Source organism: Mauremys reevesii, linkage group 2 (genome assembly GCF_016161935.1).
Source record: "Mauremys reevesii isolate NIE-2019 linkage group 2, ASM1616193v1, whole genome shotgun sequence".
NCBI lineage: Eukaryota > Metazoa > Chordata > Testudines > Geoemydidae > Mauremys > Mauremys reevesii.
In genome coordinates, this window is record NC_052624.1 from 23,368,449 (window position 1) to 23,388,335 (window position 19,887).

The 19,887-nt window shown below is 40.1% G+C and overlaps 1 protein-coding gene across 3 annotated transcripts in view; it reads left to right on the plus strand.

Moving 5' to 3' along the window:
- WDR37 (WD repeat domain 37) overlaps window positions 1-19,642 on the plus strand; it is a 62,179-nt gene extending 42,537 nt beyond the window's left edge. For all 3 annotated transcript variants that reach the window (XM_039522787.1, XM_039522788.1, XM_039522789.1), the window contains 3 exons: window positions 11,656-11,790; window positions 12,156-12,270; window positions 15,813-19,642. In XM_039522787.1, the coding sequence (XP_039378721.1) occupies window positions 11,656-11,790; window positions 12,156-12,270; window positions 15,813-15,944 (382 nt within the window). In that variant the 3' untranslated portion in view covers window positions 15,945-19,642. The remainder of the gene's footprint in view (window positions 1-11,655; window positions 11,791-12,155; window positions 12,271-15,812) is intronic.
- The last annotated feature ends 245 nt before the right edge of the window (window positions 19,643-19,887 follow it).

Sequence of the window (19,887 nt, forward strand, 5' to 3'; positions counted from 1 at the left end):
CGATCCAGATTGCTCTGTATCAGTGCTCTGTCCTCTTCTTTACTTCCCATGCCCCCAGTATTTTGATCATCTGTGTAATTTATTAGTGTTGTTGTTTTCTTCCAGGTCAGTGGTAAAAATATTAAATAGCATAGGGCCAAGAACCAATCCTTGAGGACCTTGTTAGGAAATCATCAAGTGGTTTGTTTCTATTTGTGGTTAACCAGTTTTTAATCCATTTAATATGTGCCATGTTGATTTTGTATGTTCTAGTTCTTCTTCAAGTGCTTGCTCATGTCCATTCCATATTAGGGGTGTGTGCTCGCCACATGCACGGGTGCTAGAAGTTTTTCCCTCAGCAGTATCTTGGGGACCGGCCCTGGTGCCCTTTGGAGTGGCACCTACGTAGTGTGGTATAAAGGGTGCTGCCGGCTTCCCCCACCCTCAGTTCCTTCTTGCAGCGAGTGAAGGTGCTGGTACATCTGTTACTTCGGCTAGCGTTGTTTCTTTCTCTGTTCTTGCGAACTTTGAAACCCTGTAAAATAGTTATATATAGTTAGTAGTTTCTTAGTTACCCTTAGTAGTAGTTCTTGAATTCTTCATTAATCCCGGACAGGACCAAGCTGGGGGGTCAGGACATGCCCCAGTCCCCAGGCTTTAAGCCCTGCGCTTTCTGCAAATGGCCTATGCCCGTCAGCGATCCACATACCAGATGCCTAAGGTGCTTAGGCAAAGGGCACATAAGTGACAAGTGCCGTATCTGCAAGTCCTTCAAACTTAGGACGAAGATGGAGTGCGACATCCGTCCAAGAGCACTCCTAATGGAGTCTGCACTCATTCCGGCACTGGAACAGAGGTCCAACTCCACACCGAGCGTGGCCTCTGTGCCAGTGTTCCCCTGGTGCCATCCACAAGTTGGCACCAGTCTCCCTCAATGGCTCCGCTTAAGAAGCTGAAAAAGACTGAGGAGATGATCTCCTGTCTCCCGCAAGGGAATGGAAAGGGCAGGGGGAGAGCCAAGACCTGTGTCGGGCAGCTCAACATCCCCCTCGGGAAGTCGGGCCCCAGCTCAAGTCGAGCGGTGCAGCCTGTCCCATGCTTTGCCTGCAACTCCAGATAATGATGCCTGAGGCCCTTCACGCAACTCAGGAGATCCTGACACTCTCTACTTAGAATGTATCAAGCCTTTCCGTAAATTGACTAAACTCTTCATTACTACAGTGGATAGAATTAAGGGTCACCCGGTCTCCCCGCAGAGGATTTCCAATTGGATTACCTCGTGCATAAGGACCTGTTATGACCTGGTGGGGGTTCTGCCACTGCTGATTGTCAGAGCCCACTCAACGAGAGCGCAGGTGTCTTCGATGGCTTTCCTGGCGCACATCCCGATCCAGAACATCTGTAGAGCCACAACATGGTCCTCTGTTCACACATTTACGGCTCATTGTGCCATCACTGAGGAGGCCAGGGACGACACTGGGTTCGGCAGAGCTGTGTTACAATCTACGTGTCCGTGAACTCCTACCCACCTCCAGGGGTACTGCTTGGGAGTCACCTAATATGGAATGGACATGATTAAGCACTTGAAGAAAAGACAGTTACCTTTTCACGTAACTGGTGTTCTTCAAGATGTGTTGCTCATGTCCATTCCATGACTGCCTTCCTTCCCCACTGTCGGAGTTACTGGCAAGAAGGAACTGTGGGTGGGGGGACCTGGCAGCACCCCTTGTAACCTGCCATGCGGGCCCCACTCCAGAGGGCACCAGAGCTGGTCCCTTATGGATACTGCTGAGGAAAAAACTTCTGGCACCACTGCATGTGGTGAGCACATACCCCTAATATGGAATGGACATGAGCAATATGTCTCGAACACCAGTTACGGAAAAGGTAACTTTCTTTTTCTTAATTAAAATACAGTTTGGTATCAAGTCAAAAGCCTTGAATGAGAGCTGCTGAGTACTCTAAAATCCACATTGTGACTCACATTGTGGAGGTATGATGGAGGCAGTATTGGAGTTGGAGCACTGCCTGAGTATTTGGAAGGGGAAATGGGGAGAAGGAGAATGTTGGAGATGCTGAAACTGTGCAGGGAAGAGTGGGGTGGAAGGAAGGGAATAGACCTGTTCAGTGGGGGATGTTGGGAGCTTCAGCACTACCCTTCATAACTCCCCACTGCACCCATGCCATGAAAGCTCTGTCCTCTTTCAAAATATGTCCCACTGACTCTGTGCTTGTCCCTGCACTGTACCTGCCTCCTCACTCTAGCACTTCAGCCTGCAAGTTTCATGCCAGCACCAGCCTCTGCATGATGAGGAGGGTTGAGAAGGGAGGACTAGGTTGTTTGGGACAAGTGGAGAAACAGGAAACAATGCGGTAACAGTGAAGGGAATAACATACAGCCAGTGGCATTCAGTTACCTGGATAATCATCGCTAAGGAGCCAGAAGTGGTGGAGAGGGAGAGCTGGGCTGTGACCCATGGGGCTGTTAAGAGAAAAAACATTGTTTTTAAACAAAGGGAATTAAATGCCAAAGAACTTTAACATAGAGTTAAGGTTGCTCAGTAGTGTGTCAAGCCCTCACAGGTCACACTCAGATATGCTCGCACCTCTGAAAACCAGGAAATATTTAAGGCACATGCTACTCTACAACACAACCTTACTCTGCCCTCTTCGAGTGATGCCCCAACATTCCAATAACACCCCCCCCCTTACAGATGCTATGGACTGCTCTGGGAACAGAGTACATGAGCACTTGGACAAAGTCTAACACCTTAGCTCTAAGACAAAACTTGGGGTTATGTTAGGCATAGTCAACATGAGCTGTCAGACTCGCACTGAGCCTGCCTACTCCACACAAACCATGCCTTTACCCTTGGCCTGAGGATTCCTGCAGAGACACTGCCTGTGCGTACACCTCACTATGTACCAGAGACCAGACTGCTGACAATCCCCATAACAAAATTGCCTCCGTGTGCAGCTGCTGATGCAAACTGCAGAACTCCTGACAGTAATGAGGCATACTTGATCCCTCAAAGTACATGTAAACTCCTCATATCTGTGACAGTTCTTCCAGCCTGCTCCTACCAATTCTTCCATTATTCAGTATAGCTACCTCAAAGACAGTGCATGCAGACAAATGCTATCTGTCCTCTTTGGTTGTTTTACAGTCAGAGGTCAGACCTTTGAAATCATGTAATTCCCATTACCAGCTTACCTGTTTTCACACTCCAGCTGCAATATTATGTAGCTGTCTGTACTCAGTTCCTATCTCCAATTCCCAAAGTATCATTACAGGATTTAGCTCTTCAGGAGAGATTTAGCTAATAAAATCAGACTGGAACTGGGGAACATTTGTGAGGAAGAGAACTGTGAAAGTTTGGAACTATCAGAAAATTGTGATCCCTCCTCCTGTTTGACAGTATATTAATTCTCTGTGGTCGTTCTAAGCAAAAAATACCAAGCTTTCTTGCGAGAGAGAAATTGTGAAACTCGGAGTCTCTCTTTCTGTAAAAGAGAGCCTGTAAATTTCATTTCCTAAAGAGAAATGGACTTAAAAAACCCTTATTAATGAGGGGACTGGAGACAAATATCAAATGAGGGCAGCTTCTGATGTCTATATTACAAAAATGAGAGTGGCTGTCTTGGAGTGATGCTTTTAAGCGTACATTGACTACAGGTTTTGGGGCTGTCTCAAAAATTTCAGCAGAAACTAGAAAACCTCCTCTTTCTTGTAGGGTTTGAAAGAGTGGAACACATGTTAATAAAGCCACCCTTTGTCAACTGGGTGCAATCATCTAGCCCTTGTATTATTTAGAGTTAAAATTCTCTGAATAATGTTCTGGGTGCCCAGAACATCTTGCAAATAACCCTTGTTTGTTCAAGCCGTATGCTCCCAAGCAGTACCAATCTTTTGTTTATGAAAGGTTATAGAACAGGTAAGCAATAAGTTTCTACCTTCTACCATCATTGGTCCTAGTCTTTGGAAACCTGTGGGTGCTCAATATTTTTGAGGGATACTGAATCAGCATCTGGGAAAGCCCACCAATTTTCTCCCACCAAGCTCATGTGAGTACAGTTCTATTTGAACTATCAAATGATGGAAAAATCCATATCCTCCTTGCAAAAAATGTCTAATCCATGCTACCTACAAAGTGTTCTGTATTTTTCCAGCTACTTTCTGATACCAAAAGTCCAGTTTCACCCATCCTGGATATTGGAGACTTCAGCCAGTATTTGATCAATGAAAATTTCCAAATGAACGTGTCTAAGATGTAATTCCTAACCTTGCTGGAAATATCTGCTGGTTATGTGCTTTTGAATGAAGTTCACCTCTGTGCAGAGGACCCGGACAAGACTACACACAAACGAAACATTGCAAAGTCGGATTTACGTTGACACCAATACAACTAAAGGGTAATAATAATTGGAGATATACCAATCTCCTAGAAGTGGAAGGAACCTTGAAAGGTCATCAAGTCCAGCCCCCTGCCTTCACTAGCAGGACCAATTTTTTGCCCCAGATCCCTAAGTGGCCTCCTCAAGGATTGAACTCACAACCCTGGGTTTAGCAGGCCAATGCTCAAACCACTGAGCTATCCCTCCCCCACTGCTTAAAGTGTGTCTACTTCTCAAAGTTATTCCCACTCCTCCACTCTGCTAGTGATCCTAGCACTGAGGCTTTGTTCTCCATTTCTCCTTCATCTATGACTGTGTAGTTACTTACTGTCCCTGTGCAAGGAATGCCCTCCGGGACTGGTTTTCCAGACTGCTTTCTCATATAACCTCATTAAGACCTTCTCTGTTAATGCAATATCCATAAGAAATTGGTCAAGTGTTCGTATATGTAACTTTTCTTTTCTTAAGAAGTTTAGTTTCATGTTCTGTTCAAACCCCTAATTAATACCTGTATGATCCTATTATTGTAACCTTTCGTCTTTCCTCCTTCGTTTTGTTTGTTTTTGTTACCCTGCTTCGCAACTCATCTGTAAATGGATTAACTGTCCTGGACAGGGACCATGTATTTTTGTCTGTACTGTAAAGCACTTGGCACACTTTTGAGCACTGAAAGTAAGTTCTTAGCCTTGAATCTTTTAGAGTCAGATTTTTCCATGTACATTTTCAGGGTCCTAAACTTGTACATCTAAATACTAGATTTTCATTCACAGATTAGACATATGCATGTGCACATGACAACGTGCAGCAATGCTGACTTAAGACAACTGTTCCATGCAGATTGCAAAACAGCAGTATCAAGTTGTCTATACACTGTATATTTAGCAGTATGGTTTTGACTCTTGCCAAATTAGGGTGTCTCCTCAATAGCTTCCTGACATTTCTGGATAGTATGACCAGCATGTCTTGGATGTGTCTAGTGCAGTGTTGTGAGTTGTGGTATCTTACTTATTCTTGCACATTCTTCCCACACACTTGTGTAAAAATAATTTCCAAGCTTATTTACCTAGTTTTTATGGCCTTTTTAGAGTCCTCTGTGGAGATGTTGAGACTTTATATTGGGATCTAATACAGTATATGCTCTGGAATATAATTTTCCTACTGCTTTCTAACAAGAATTACTACAAGTATTTGACATATTCCCTATGTGCTCACCCTTCCCCACCTTCTCTGTAGAGTTGGGCATAACAGTTTCTTTAGTTTTTCATTGCAACTGCAATATAAACAAAATGACAGTTGAGGCAGTTACTGGCCATTAAGCCTCACCAGCAGGTGGGCTAAAGACTCTATTTGTATCAGTTTTGACAATATTTATAAGTGGACCAACATTTTGGCATTTGATATGATTTTAAATTGATTTAGGATATTTGAGATACACATGAATGGAAAAGATCCTACATTTCCTTCCCTGTCAGTAAATGGACACATTTCTCTCCGTTCATTTCGTTTCATTTTGTTTCAACTGACTTGGAATAACTCCATTAAAGGAAACTAAAATTGTCATCACTTTTGCTGTAATAGTACGACACATTTTGGTTTGTAAACCAAACTAATTTGAAATTATTTTTACTGGGTGCATTACATTGGTTTTTTAACTAGACATTTTCTTACATCGTTATGTCTGTCCAGAGAGCATAATCAAATAAATAATCTCAAAGTGCTTTAATAGTCATTTTCTATAATAGTGGTGTACAGCATTTGTTATAATTGCATTAAAATCAGGTATATGGAGGAGTTGTTACAGGAAATCTCCTTTATGTTCTAAATAATTATTTTGCATCTTATTGCTATACTGTGGAATAACCAGTAATGCATACTATCTGAATTAGAATAAGAATCTGTTATGCTAGAAACACCATTGAAAGAGAGCCTTTTTTGTGAATCTAGAAAATGAGCCAAGAAATTCTAATAACATAAGAACAGCCATAATGGGTCAGACCAAAGGACCATCTAGTCCAGTATCCTGTCTTCTGTCAGTGGCCAATGCCAGGTGCCCCAGAGGGAATGAACAGAACAGGTAATCATCAAGTGATCCATCCCCTGTCACTCATTCCCAGCTTCTAGGAAACAGAGGCTAGGGACACCAACCCTGCCCATCCTGGCTAATAGCCACTGATGGGGCTATCCTCCATGAACTTACCTAGTTCTTCTTCTTCTTAAGGGTTGCAATTGTGTGGTTACTTTAAAAGGTGTTCATGACAGGAATAAAATGAGATGGGTTCCTTGCCTTGAATAGGTTGCAGTTTACTAATAGGGCATGTAAAGGGGCAGTAACACATCAGGGATGTACTACTGGGGTGACAAAACAGTGGGGAAATAAGTGACAAAGGAGGAAGTTTAGGATATTTTGGGGATATAACTATTGGGTTGTATTCAAACTGTCATCACCTAGCCCTTTAATTTATGATGGTCAGATAGGGAGTGCTCAGCCGATGGTTAGTGGTAGATTTGCACTGGCTTTTTTACTTTTGAAGTAGTTTGTTTGTCCTGTGCTGGAGCTATTCTTAGCGTGAAGAATGAATTGAATGAATTCACCTAGTTCGTTCAACATGAGCGCCCACCGCCCGAAGCGAAATCGCTCCAAGGTCGTCCTCGCAACTCCTCTCCTGCCGGTGGAGTACCGACGGAGTTCTTCGCGCTTCGTGGTTCAACTATCGCCTAGATCAGACGCGCGTAGAAAGACTCCGAGAAGTCGGACTTGCCGCGTCGACCCGGACGGTAAGTATAGACGTGGCCTCAGAAAAAAAATTACTTCCAACTTGGCTAGAAGGGTTCTAATCTAAATTTAACTAGAGAATAAGTGCAATGAGAAATACTACTACTTTTTATCTAAGTGAAAATATTTGTTTGTTTGTTTCAACTGTCATGTTTCTAGGTTTTATAACGTGTACTTTATATAAATATGGTAATACCTTTTATTGGACAAACTTCTTTTAGTGAGAGAGACAAGCTTTCAAGCCACACAGAGCTCTTCTTCTGGGGAAGGTAATCAGGAGAAGAGCTCTGTGTAAGCTCGAAAGCTTGTGTCCCTCACCAGCACAAAATGGTCCAATAAAAGATATTACCTCACCCGCCTTGTCTCCCTAATATCCTGGGACCGACACGACTGTAACTATACTGCATTTGTATAAAAATACACTTTTGAGTAGTTATTTATTAAATAACAATAAATCAGTTATTCACGATGTCCAGGTTGTCTGTCTTTGTAAGTCCAATTTCAGAAGGAATCTCAACTGGCTAGCCTGAACGAAACCCTAGTACCTAGTCATAACTTGTCACAACATATTTAGTCTTCAAGACCATACAGGCATCTTCCTCAATACGAAAAGTACTGTATTATTGTTATATGTTTAACACTTTCCAAAATAGTGTGTACTGCAAATAAAGGAAACTCTAGTGTTAATTTTTTTTGATATGGTGCCAAAAAACATACTGTATCAGCATTCCATGGTCCAACATTTTCAACATCATTTTTTTCCCTGTGTGTGAAATTTCAGCAGATTGTTATGCAAAATAGTTTTGTGTCTCTGTGTGACTGGGGAGACAGCTGTTAGTCCTAATGAGGAGTGCTAGCATCACAGTATTTCCATTGATTGAGACCCACGGAGGGAGCAGAATGTTCCAGATCAGGCAGTGGTGTGTGGTGAGAAAGTGCCACGCTGTCAGCTGGAAGTATATGCTCGGCTGCTCGCTACGACAAGATAAATGAGTTTTGCTGGGGTTTGGCAGAGTCTGAAGCTTTCCTGGAGAACAGTAGTAGCACACCAAACTCCCTGTGGGGACCCACAGTTTAAGGTGTCATAAGACGACTGCCTCTTTGCCAGTTTTTTGTCCTACAATGCCTGTCATCCTTTTGAGTTATTAAAAACCTAATGTCTTTTAGCATTCCATTAGCATGGGGTCTAATGATCTTTTGTTGATGCTTTTTATTAATTTAGCCAAGGGGATGTTAACTACAGTTTTAACTTGGTTAGAACCACTTAAAGGCCAGTAATAACAGAAAAAGTGAGAAGTTACTTAATCTCTTCCTTTTTTTTCTTACATTAATATTTTGTATTCAGTGCCGCTAAATCTTGATTTTTTTTTTTTTAAACTTCTAGGTCTCCAAATGTTAGGTGCTAACACATTATCGGGCTGCTTCAGCAACCCCCCTGAGTTCAAGTTCTGTTTTAGTTTGTAACTGAAAAACGTTGGCCTTTGTTGTTTCTATTTTGTCTAAATTAAAGAACCTTACAGTTTGATGTGATTTTTACCAGTCTCATATCAAGAAAAGCCCCAGATTGGAATAGTAGAGGGTTTCAAATGAGTTATGAGAACAGCGTAGCACTGGCCCACACTCTTAAGCCAATGGTATTATTTGCACCCATTTCTGAATTTAATTTACAAGCAATTTAAATATTTCACTGAATGCGTTCCACCTTAAAGAAACTTAAGCTTGGTTCGTAGTAAACTTGTTTATCTAGCAGTAATTTAAGCTCTGATAACTTACTGCTTGTTGTCTGTCTGCAGGGAGGTGGTGGCAACTGCAGCTTCTCTGGGTATGTCTACATTGCAGTTAAAACCTGTGCCCATGCTGTTTAATTGCAGTCTAGATGTTCAGGCTTGGGCTTGAGCCTGTACTCTGGGACCCTCAGTTAAACAGCCCCTTAGCCCGAGCCTCACAAGCCCAAGTCAGCTGGTATGGGCCCACTACATGTGTCTAATTGCAATGTAAACATACCCTCTTTGCCTCTCCATTGAAGAGATCCAGGAGGGGAACAGTTCATGTGGTGGAGGGGGAAAAATCTCATTTGGTGGCTTTTGGGGAAACCCTATGAGAAACTAACTACTGAGGAGTCTCCTGGTTGCATGAAGAGCTAGTGTAGCATCATACAGAAACCATGTATTTGTAGGTTATACTTTGGAGGAAAGATTTTCTACTTGTTTAACTCTATTGCATGGTATGGAAAAGACATGTACCATATAAAACTATCTAGCCCAATAGTGAAGTAATTTTACCATGAAAGAGTATTCATCCCAGTCATCTAGGGTGCCTATTATTTTGCTGTTCAAGGGCTCCATCCTGCTCTTGTTGTCAGTGGGAGCCAGATTGTGTCTTTGGTATTTGTGACCCCAAAAGTATTGTGTAGGTGCATAGATGCCTCTATTTTTGTGCTGGGGAGCATGGCGTTCTGAAGATTAGGTTGTGAACGCCTTTGATTCATGCTGTGTAAATTTCCTTGGATAGCTTAGTTGCACTCTAATAGTGCATTAAGAAACTTTGTATCATTAATACAGTGGAGTTGAGTCCTAATTAGAGTTTAATTTGATGTCAATTTAAATTAAGAGGGCTTGCGTAAACTGGTCCGTTGTGACCTGGATAGTGCTAATCTCAATCAGTAGTCTGAATAGACATGAAATCAAATTCTCACAGTACAACAGAAATGACAGGAACAACTGACATCTTAAATTAAAATTACTAAATTCCAAGAAATTGATGTGCCTGACCTCCGCTACAGGATAGGTCATTAAATCACATCCATAGAAACTGAGCTGAGAAGCATACTTTAATGATTTAGGAGAGGGAAGAAAATGCCTTGAGAACATTGGATAGGTGGAATCTAGCCAACAAATTTTTAGTTGAGAATTTGTGTATGTATTAATGAAATAAAATTGAAGAAATAGGCCAAAACCCCTGAGAGTGTCATTTCAAGTTTAACAACTAAATGGCTATTCCTTTATGGTCACTTTTCATAACATTTTCATCCTTTGTTAGCGTTCAGCAATATATTAGATATTCTGTATTTACCTTTCTTGGTAACATTGTTCTTCCTTTAGGGTGCTGATGTGTGTGTATATATATCTGACCCATTATGCTTAAATCTGTGATATGATAACTGGGACCTGTGCTGTTCAGTATATTCATAAATTATTTGGAAAGGGGAGTGAAAAGTGAAGTGGCAAAGTTTGCAAATAATAAAAAATTATTCAAGATCGTGAAGTCCAGACCTGACTGAAGAATTACAGGGGGATCTTACAAAACTGCGTGACTGGGCAACAAAATGGCAGATGAAATTCAACAGTGATAAATGCAAAGTAATGCACATTGAAGAAAATAATCTCAACTACACATATATACACATGGGCTCTAAATTAGCTTTTACCACTGAAGAAAGAGACCTTGGAGTCACCATTGACAGTTCTCTGAAAACTTCAGCTCAGTTCGCAGCACCAGTCAAAAAAGCTAACAGTGTTAGGGACCATTAGGAAAGGAATAGATAATATAATACCACTATATAAATCACAGTGCCCCCCACCCTTGAATATCTCTAGTCACTCATTCTCAAAAGGATATAGTGGAATTGGAAAAGATTCAGAGAAAGGCAGCAACGTTGATCAAGGGCATGGAGCAGCTTCTGTACAAGGAGAGACTAAAAGTATTAGGGTTGTTCAGTTTAGAAAAGAGACAAGGGTGGACAAGGACATGTTAAAGGTCTATAGAATCATGAATGGTGTGGAAAGAATGAATAGAGAAGTGTTGTTTACCCTCTCTCACAATACAAAAACCAGGAGTCACCTGATGAAACGAGTAGGCAACAGGTTTAATACAAACAAGAGGAAATATTTTTTTCATACAACATACAATTAACCTGTGGAACTTGTTGTGATGGCCAAAAGCATAACTGGTTTCAAAAAAGAGCTAGATAAGTTCATGGAGGGTAGGTCCATCAATGGGTATTAGCCAAGAGGGTCAGGGAGGCAACCCTGTGATTGGGTGACCCCAAATCTCTGACTGCCAGAAATTGCAAGGGGAGGATGGGGTAGATCACTCCAAAATTCCTACTTAAGCTCTGGTACTGGCCACTGTTCAAGACAGGATACTGGACTAGATGGACCATTAGTCTCACCTGTATGGCGGTTCTTATGACCAGTTAGTTTCTCTAGTCTATCTGTACCAGTGGAACATTTTCCTCTACAATGTTGTTTTTCCTAGTGCTTTGTCCAATTTAGCTTTATGTCCCATGTGACTTGGCTTCCCTGATTTCCACTGACAGTTTATTCAAAGTCTAATGTCTCTCACGTGAAGACTTTCTTAATTTTAAACCAAAGTGACTAAAACTTATCTATTGCAAATTACACATTTAAGGGAACATAAGAATAGTTAACAGAAGAACTTGAAATCAAGGTTCCTTAACTCTTCCTGAAGCTTTGATTTATTATTCTTTTTTACTCCCAATTGTTTAGCACCGTGACATCAGCTGTTTTCACAGTGGGTGACAATGTTGTTTCGGGTAGTGATGACCGTACTGTAAAAGTCTGGGACTTGAAAAATATGAGATCTCCTATTGCTACTATCCGTACAGACTCTGCAGTGAACAGGTAAACAAATAATCAATTGAGTTAACCTTAAAAGATTTCAATTAAAGTGTATTGAACCTGAACTAAAATTCAGTGATCAAGAGTGAAAACAAAGCTTGGGTTGGATTTGTAAAAAGCTTCTTAAAAAGTAGATAATTTTGCTTTCCTGCAGTTTCTGGTGGTAATTGTGCATCCGTGTGCGTGTGCCACAGATGATCAAGCTTATTCCAATAAAAAAAATCTTAGCTGTAATACACTCATGATACTGTTAAATTTAATAGCAAATATTCAACCACATCACTGTCAATGAACTCAGACTTGTACTGTCAAGTCCTATTTGTCAGGCTCAGTTTTGTACATAACCTACTTTTATCTTTTCTGTGCAGGATTAATGTATGTGTTGGCCAAAGAATCATTGCCCTTCCACATGACAACCGTCAGGTTAGATTATTCGACATGTCAGGAGTGCGATTAGCACGGCTCCCTCGCAGTAACAGACAGGTAGCTGAATTTCTGGAGTGAAAATTTTGTCAGTTACTGAAAATTCGCATTTAATACAAAACATTTTGGGTTTTCTAAATTTGGGTAAATCTCCTTGCAAACTTTGGAACAGATAAATTAATGTACTTTTTTTTCTGAATCCACAAAATATGTATGATGTATATCTTCAGTTCAGCTGGTTTCACCTTGACTTCTCTGTGCTGAAGTGTTTCTGATTTTTTTTTCAATGTTATAAATGAGGTGAAGAATGTTTAAATACCACTTGAAGTCTAAATGTAGAGCGTATTTTAGAACATGGATCTGCTCTGAGAAATGACTGACTACATAACATCTTGAAGTTCCAGGTCTCTCAGTGATTGCTTATTAAATTTGTTTAGTTTACAAGTAAAAAAATGTTGCTGTCCATCCTGCAAACTGAAGTTTTTGATAGTGATGCTTTTTTCCCATGCTTGTGCTAGTATCCATTTTGTACTTGGGACTTGGCAATAGAGCTGATGTGTAGGTTAAAAAAAACAACCCAACATTTTTCTCTCCTTTTGTCTAGGGGCTGTATGTTAACCTGAATAATGAAGTAAAAACAGTCATGAAAAATTTAGCTAGTGTGACTCATCATAGCCACAAAATAGATCTGAGTAATAAGGTGCCACTTTTATATAGTCACTTGTTCTAACAATAACTATCATTTAAAATGAGAGTAAACTTACTTAATACTGCAACTCTATAGCATCTTTCAAGCATTCCATAGGATGTTAAAGCATGTTACAAACTCTGCATCTCACAACATTCCTGGAAGGTAGATGTATAGAAATCATATCACTTGCTACTGAAATGCAGCCCACTCTGGGTGTGGCATGCAACATCTGTAAAACAGTGCTACACAGTTTAAAAGAGAGATGGTTAAGCTATTCTTAAAACAAGGAACAGGGAAGGGAGTGTAGAAGTGTCAGTATTTCGGTTTGGTTTTTTTGATGCTTCAGCCTACAGTAATGATCCTTGTGATTTGAGGGATGGCAAAGATTCTGTGTGGGACTGCTTGTTAATTGACTTGAGGGGGGTAGCTGTTGTGAGACCTTATTTTTCTCCCACAATGAGACTAATACCATGATTCCACAATAGCATTAGCCCTTCTTGGTTAAGAGAATGAATGATCAGAAACCAAAGCCATATCTCCTGTGAATGCAGAGCCATTGGAATGTCACTGAACAGGCTGCTATTATTTTTCTTGCAGAAAGTAACTTTTGTTAATACTTTAAAAAAAAAAAGTAGATTAAGACTTCTGGGTTGAGCAAGGTCAGTAATTAGGTAGGACCCAGGGTGATGGTGATTCAGTTGGTGATACTCTTTCATATAAGCCAGTATTACCAGTGCCCCAGCATGGTTTTAAGGGATACCGTCTTGCTGAAGAACTTACCTTTCAGGTGAGACCAACAAATGATCTTTAGGATCCCTATTAGGGTACACCTACACACCAAAAAAACAAAATAAAACCCAACAACTAAGGCAGTGTGTCTCAGCCTGGGTCAGCTGACTTGGGCGCATGCTACAGAACTAAATTTAGAAGTGTAGACATTCAGGCTTTGACTGGAGCACAGGCTTTGATACCCAGTGAGAGGTGGGACAGTCTCCAGCTTGAGCCCAAGCATCTCCACTGCTATTTTGAGCACTGTAGAGCAAGCCTGAATCAGTTAATCTGGGCTCTGAGATGCTCTGCCACAGGGTTTTGTTGTTGGGTGTAGACACTCTTAGGGAGCAGTGTTTGAGCGAGAAGTGGTGTTGGTCAGTTTCTGCCTTGTATTTGGTGTAACTAAAAAAACATTTTGCAATATGGCATTAATCCTGTTTTTAATTCTAAAATGTATCGGGAAAGCAGTTCAACAGAGAATATAATACTTAAATTGAGGATTTTCATTCTACTTGATAGATATTTAAAATTATAGAAATGGGGCGGGGATTGCGAGTTTTTCATATTTTCATGCTCTTTGCTGTTAAATTTGTAGATACGTTTTTACAGGGAATAAGTAAAAGGAACAAAGTCCTTCAGAACTCTTGCTGTTCTGGAGAAACCATATTTACAAATCTCTGAAATTATTTCTCTGTAGGATATAGAGTTTTCTAGACTGTAAATGCTCCTTTAGGTTAGTAGTACTTTAGTATCAGCAGCACAGATCTGTACAGTCATAGTAAAATTATTGTGAAACTTTCTATAGAAAGTTATTTGTTATGTCCAAGGCCTGCTTTTCTAAACAAAGTTATTTTCTTTCATGATATTCCAAGAGATCCACATCAGACTTCATAGCTAAGGTTCCGTGTTTGTCACGGAAGTCACGGATTCTGCAGCAGCCTGTGTGGCTGGCTTGGGAGCTGCCTGAGCAGCTCGGGCAGCCCCTGGGCCAGGCGCACGGACCGCTGCTGGGGAAGTCTGAGCCCCTGGCCCCCCAGCAGCAGGAGTTTGGGTATAGGGGGGCTCAACGCTGGGGATTGGGGCGTGGGGCAGTGCTTACCTGATGGGAGTGCTCCCTGAAAGGGCAACAAGAACTCCTCTTCCTCAGCTCCTAGCTCCACATGCTGCCTTTGTGTGCAGGCGCCGCCCCTGCAGCTCCCATTGGCCACAGTTCTCAGCCAATGGGAGCTTCAGAACTGGGGTTTATTGTGGAGGAGAGGCAGCACATGGAGCTAGGAGTTGAACGTCGCTGCATCCCAGGAGCTGGATAGGGAGCCTGTCCCAGCACCCACGGTGCCCCCACTGGGCCACGCCCCCCCAGCACTCATTGGGCGGCCCCTGGAACACCCCCTCCAGCACTCGCAGTGCTCCCAGCGCGCCCCCCGCCCTCCCCGTCCCGTAAAGTTTTAGTCAGGGGTATATAGTAAAAGTCATAGACTGGTCATGGGCCGTGAATTTTTGTTTACTGCCTGTGACCTGTCCATGACTTATACTAAAAATACCTATGACTAAAACGTAGCCTTATTCATGGCATATAAACAACAAGGAGTCCGGTGACACTTCAAAGACTAACAGATTATTTGGGCATAAGCTTTTGTGGATTAAAAAAACCTCACTTCTTCAGATGCCACTGGACGCCTTGTTGTTTTTATGGATATAGACTAACACGGCTACCCCCTGATACTTGACACCATTCATGGCATATAAATTTTCATTTTACAAACTAACTTGTTCTTGAACAGGAACTATTGCCTTACATTTTTTTTTTTGTGCTCTAAAACGTGCCAAATGTACTTCGTTATATTTGAGAACTATTTTTTTTCTGCTAGAAGTATGCATGGCAAGAGAGTGACTAAGAATTTTTAATAAAAATTAAAAACATTTTGTGTTCTGTTAAACACTGGAGCTCAAGATACTGGAAGGTTTATCCTGGTGTGACTTTTTAGATAATATAAAAAAATCTATTTGAATAGCTTTATTTGGTAAATGCAAACAGATACTTGTATCGGTTTATCATGAAGTAGTATAGTGAATAGGTGGCTAATTTAAAACATCTTTCTTGTCTAATGTAATACTAATTTATTTATTTAAATTGTAATAGGGCCATAGAAGAATGGTTTGCTGTTCAGCTTGGAGTGAAGACCATCCAATATGTAACCTATTTACCTGTGGGTTTGATCGTCAGGCTATTGGCTGGAACATCAACATCCCTGCATTGTTACAGGAAAAATGAGATGCTGGAAGAATTTTTGCTTTTGTTGCCATGGACTTGTAAACTTTTGTTGTTGTTGCAGACTCTTCTGAATATTAGTCTGCCTTCATTGTAAAAGTTCTCCCTTAAAAGGAGAGCTTTGCAAATGTTGTTGTTACCACATTGTGCACCATTTGCATGTAATGTACAGAAAATGTGACTTTTTTTAAAAATTAGTTTGTCTTGTGTATTAACTTTTATATCTTAGCATCCACTGGTCAGTAGAAAGGAGTTCAGTTATATAGAGCACATAAGTGTTCGTAAGCTATTCAGCATTTGCTAGATGAACATTAGGGCATTACATTTGTGACTTTAATGTGAAATTTATATACTTATTGTGAAGAATATATAGTAGTCTATTGCATTTTCCATAATTTTACATATCTGCCTTGTGTTAAAAGGAATCTGCAGGGCTGAACTTCAAGAAGTGTGAATTTCAGTAATAGTATCATGGTAAACATTTTCTTGTTTGCATCTGTCTGAAGTATGATTTTAGTGCTGCAATGTAATGTAACTTCAACTCCAATTTTATTCTAGTTACTGGAGAAATAACATGGATTTGAGAGAGAAAAAGCAAGCAACCTCTTGTAATGTGCATAGAATGCTGCGTTAAAACATTCAGGCTGTTTTTGCACATTTCTCTTGAAAAAAGAACAAGAAAATGTTCAATCTGCCCTTCATGCATAAAGCTCATTCCAATCTTATAGCATCTCACACTAGCAAAAATCCAGAATATTGTGATTCTAATCACTGAAATCTGTTCAAGCAAATTTTAAAGCACTTTAGTTTATAGCTATTGTTATAAACCATTTATGAAAGTTTCAGATGTTCTACTGAATGTGAGTTGACTTATATAGGAAGGATTTGACACTTTTTGGTTACCTACCCAGAAAGGAAATTGTGTTTTGTTTTTACACCTTCAATGAACATATTTTTAAATGGGTTCATTTCCCTAGTTTTATTTTGAGCCAGCAATATGAAGTAAATGAGTGCTACCTCAAAAAATGAATTTTGGTCAGGATAGGTTGAGTCTTTCCGTAACCTCGAAAAAGTGCTTTTGGTCTGTGTCTGAAATACTGCCTTTAAGATGAAGAAAGACAATTATGCCAAATGTGATTTTTAAGATTAATACTTAAGGCTAATGGGGCAATACCACAGATAAACATCATGTGTCATCTTTGTTCTTGCAGCTCTAACTAGGGCTGCTGCAGTCCCTTCTCCATTCGAGAGGGAATAATTCTGTAGTTTTTTCCTCCTTAGTCCCAAGTGATCTTACACTGGCTTTGCTCCTCACTGTGTTTAGCCTTGTTGTACTGGCTGTTGAGTTATTGCCAGCTGTTGCTCAAATAAGCAAATGCATGTGGCAGCTGACATTTTCAGAAGGAAGAGGAAGGCTGCTTCAGAGAGACCTTTTAGCTGCTCCTAACTGTCTGACATATCACAGCATAAGATGAAAGATCAAAGTAATTAGATGGTGTCTTCTTATATAGTAGGATGTTTAAAGTCGATTGCCATAAGATATTTATTATGATCTTTTAATTACATTCTTATGATTATATAAAACAATAGCTGTGCTTGAGTCTTCTACAGCACTGTTTAGATGGAAGTTGAGAGGCTGATTTGTTAACCGGATTTTTCATTCGTTAGTATATGAAGGCAAAGAGGTGCAGTAGGAGGGGAGAATAAGTGCACCATTAAGTAATTATGAAAAAATTGAGGTCCTAACAGTAAGCTGAAGCATAAAACTATGAAGGGATAACAAGGGGTGAGGTACTTAATGGAGAGACTATAACAGAATGTATGTGATGACTTCATAGAGCAGAATGTCTTAAAGTAGCTTGATTTTTTTCAGAACACTTGTTTTTCTGAATTACAGTATATGTTAGACGGTCAGTCTTTCATAATTGCCACACTTCCATACCTGCTGATGAAAGGTTCAGGTGATCAGCTGTAGGCTTTAATTGCTGGTATCAGAAGACTTTTTTTATTTAAAGGACACTGTCACAGTATCTATGGTAATTGTCAAGTTTTTGTTTCTAACAATTTGGAAGATTAAATTTAAACTCATCAGATTTTTTTTTACTCTCTGGGGCATACACACTGGGTTGGTGTTGGGCTGCAGACCTTTTTTTTTTTTACAAACAAGACTAAAACATCTTTTTGTTAGAGAGGAAGGAAAAGAAACATAAGCATGGATGTAGTCTGGATACTTCAAAAAAAAAATCCATACTTTTGCTATGTGCACCTCCTGCTAATAGAATCAGAGCAACTCCAGGTTGGTCCATATCTAGTATCCTGAGCAATGATTAACCATTTAATTTGCATGGACTTGACAAACTTAGGTTGGAGGAAAGGTTAATAGTGTGATCCTACTATCCTAAACTGTATTTAACATATACATATGTAACACAGGGCCATTGGATTATATGCAGTTTAATTGTCATTGCTTCCAGTGGCTACTGGCCTTTATATCACCAGAGGGATCAACCTCTGACATCAGAAAGGAGTATACACTAACTTATTTTCTTGGGGGATGGAGTGGAGGAACCAACCAAGGTGCTCGAGACAAGTTCTTAGGAGCAAACTAATTCTTAATCCGTTGAATGACTGTAACATCTTTTAACTTTTATATATTCTACTACTTGGATGTAATATCGAGGCCATAAGTTTCCCCTTCCAGTAAGGCAAAGATTGGTGGTGGACAATGTTACACTGACTGAACATGTGTAAGCTTTTCAGTTTTGGCCATGCATGGAATCAGGAGTCTTCTAAAGAGAGAGAATCAATGCTGAGCTAATTATATCCAGCATTTCATAAAATGGAGGGAAGTTGCTGTTACATATTTTCATTATTGATGCAGAACTTCACTTGGATGCATCACTGGACAAACTCAAAGATCTTTTGTGTGTGTGGGGGGGGTCCCCATAAGGAGTGCACATCGGTTTTCACAGACTCAAATTCTGTACATGCTTTAGTGTCAAAATAATTTGGTGTGAAACATCTTATTTGTTGTCTAAGTCTATGAAAGCCAATTTCTTTTGGGAAAAAAAATCCTGAATTTATAAATATGTGAAACTACTTGTTTTTATTTACTTGTATTCTGCTGATTGTTTTTAGATTTTTAGTGTTTTCTTCATTACAGTTTGAAAATGCATTAAATCATTCAACAGAGTTTTGTAACTTGCTGTTTATAAACTCTGTCCTTGTTACCTTAGTATTGTTATTACCTCAGTATTTCAGCCCTAAGGGAAAGCAATCAAATGATCCCACCACCACCACCACCACCATAATTTTCAACCCTGATCCCTTCCTTTGCCTCTGGTTCAGTTTCCAAGGCAATGGCAGTCAGATTGCTGCTGGAAAAGGGCTAAACCTGTCCCTGAAAATATGACTTCTATGTTGTAATTTGCTATGCTCACAGTTCAATATGGATTTAAAAAGGGTTCAAATGTCTTTTATTTCCGTATAAGCAAATCTTTAATTCCATTTTGTTGCACAGGTTGTACGTGCCCTCTATGTGACTTTTTTAAAAAACGTATAAAATTGATTTTTGTGCTTAAAGACAGTTAAAATGGATACAGTACAATTTTAATTTCTGTGCAGCACCCCTCTGAGTATCACTTTAGAGATGGAAAGAAACCGCTGATATGACTTACAATAAACTGAAATCAAGATTGTGATCTTGTAGATTAGAACATCTATGTAAAAATGAAGAATTACAATTGCTATGGAAACTTCTTGCAGAATTCAAATCCATCCTAAAATGTTCATGTAGAGTTGTCAGTATCATGTAACCATTCCACATTGTTCTTGTCTGGTCTCACAAGTGAAGCAGGGTCATGTCTAGCAAGCAATAGGATGCAAAACCTTCAAGGAGGAAAACCTAGAATACGTATGGGTTTGGAGCTTAGGATACAATAGGTGG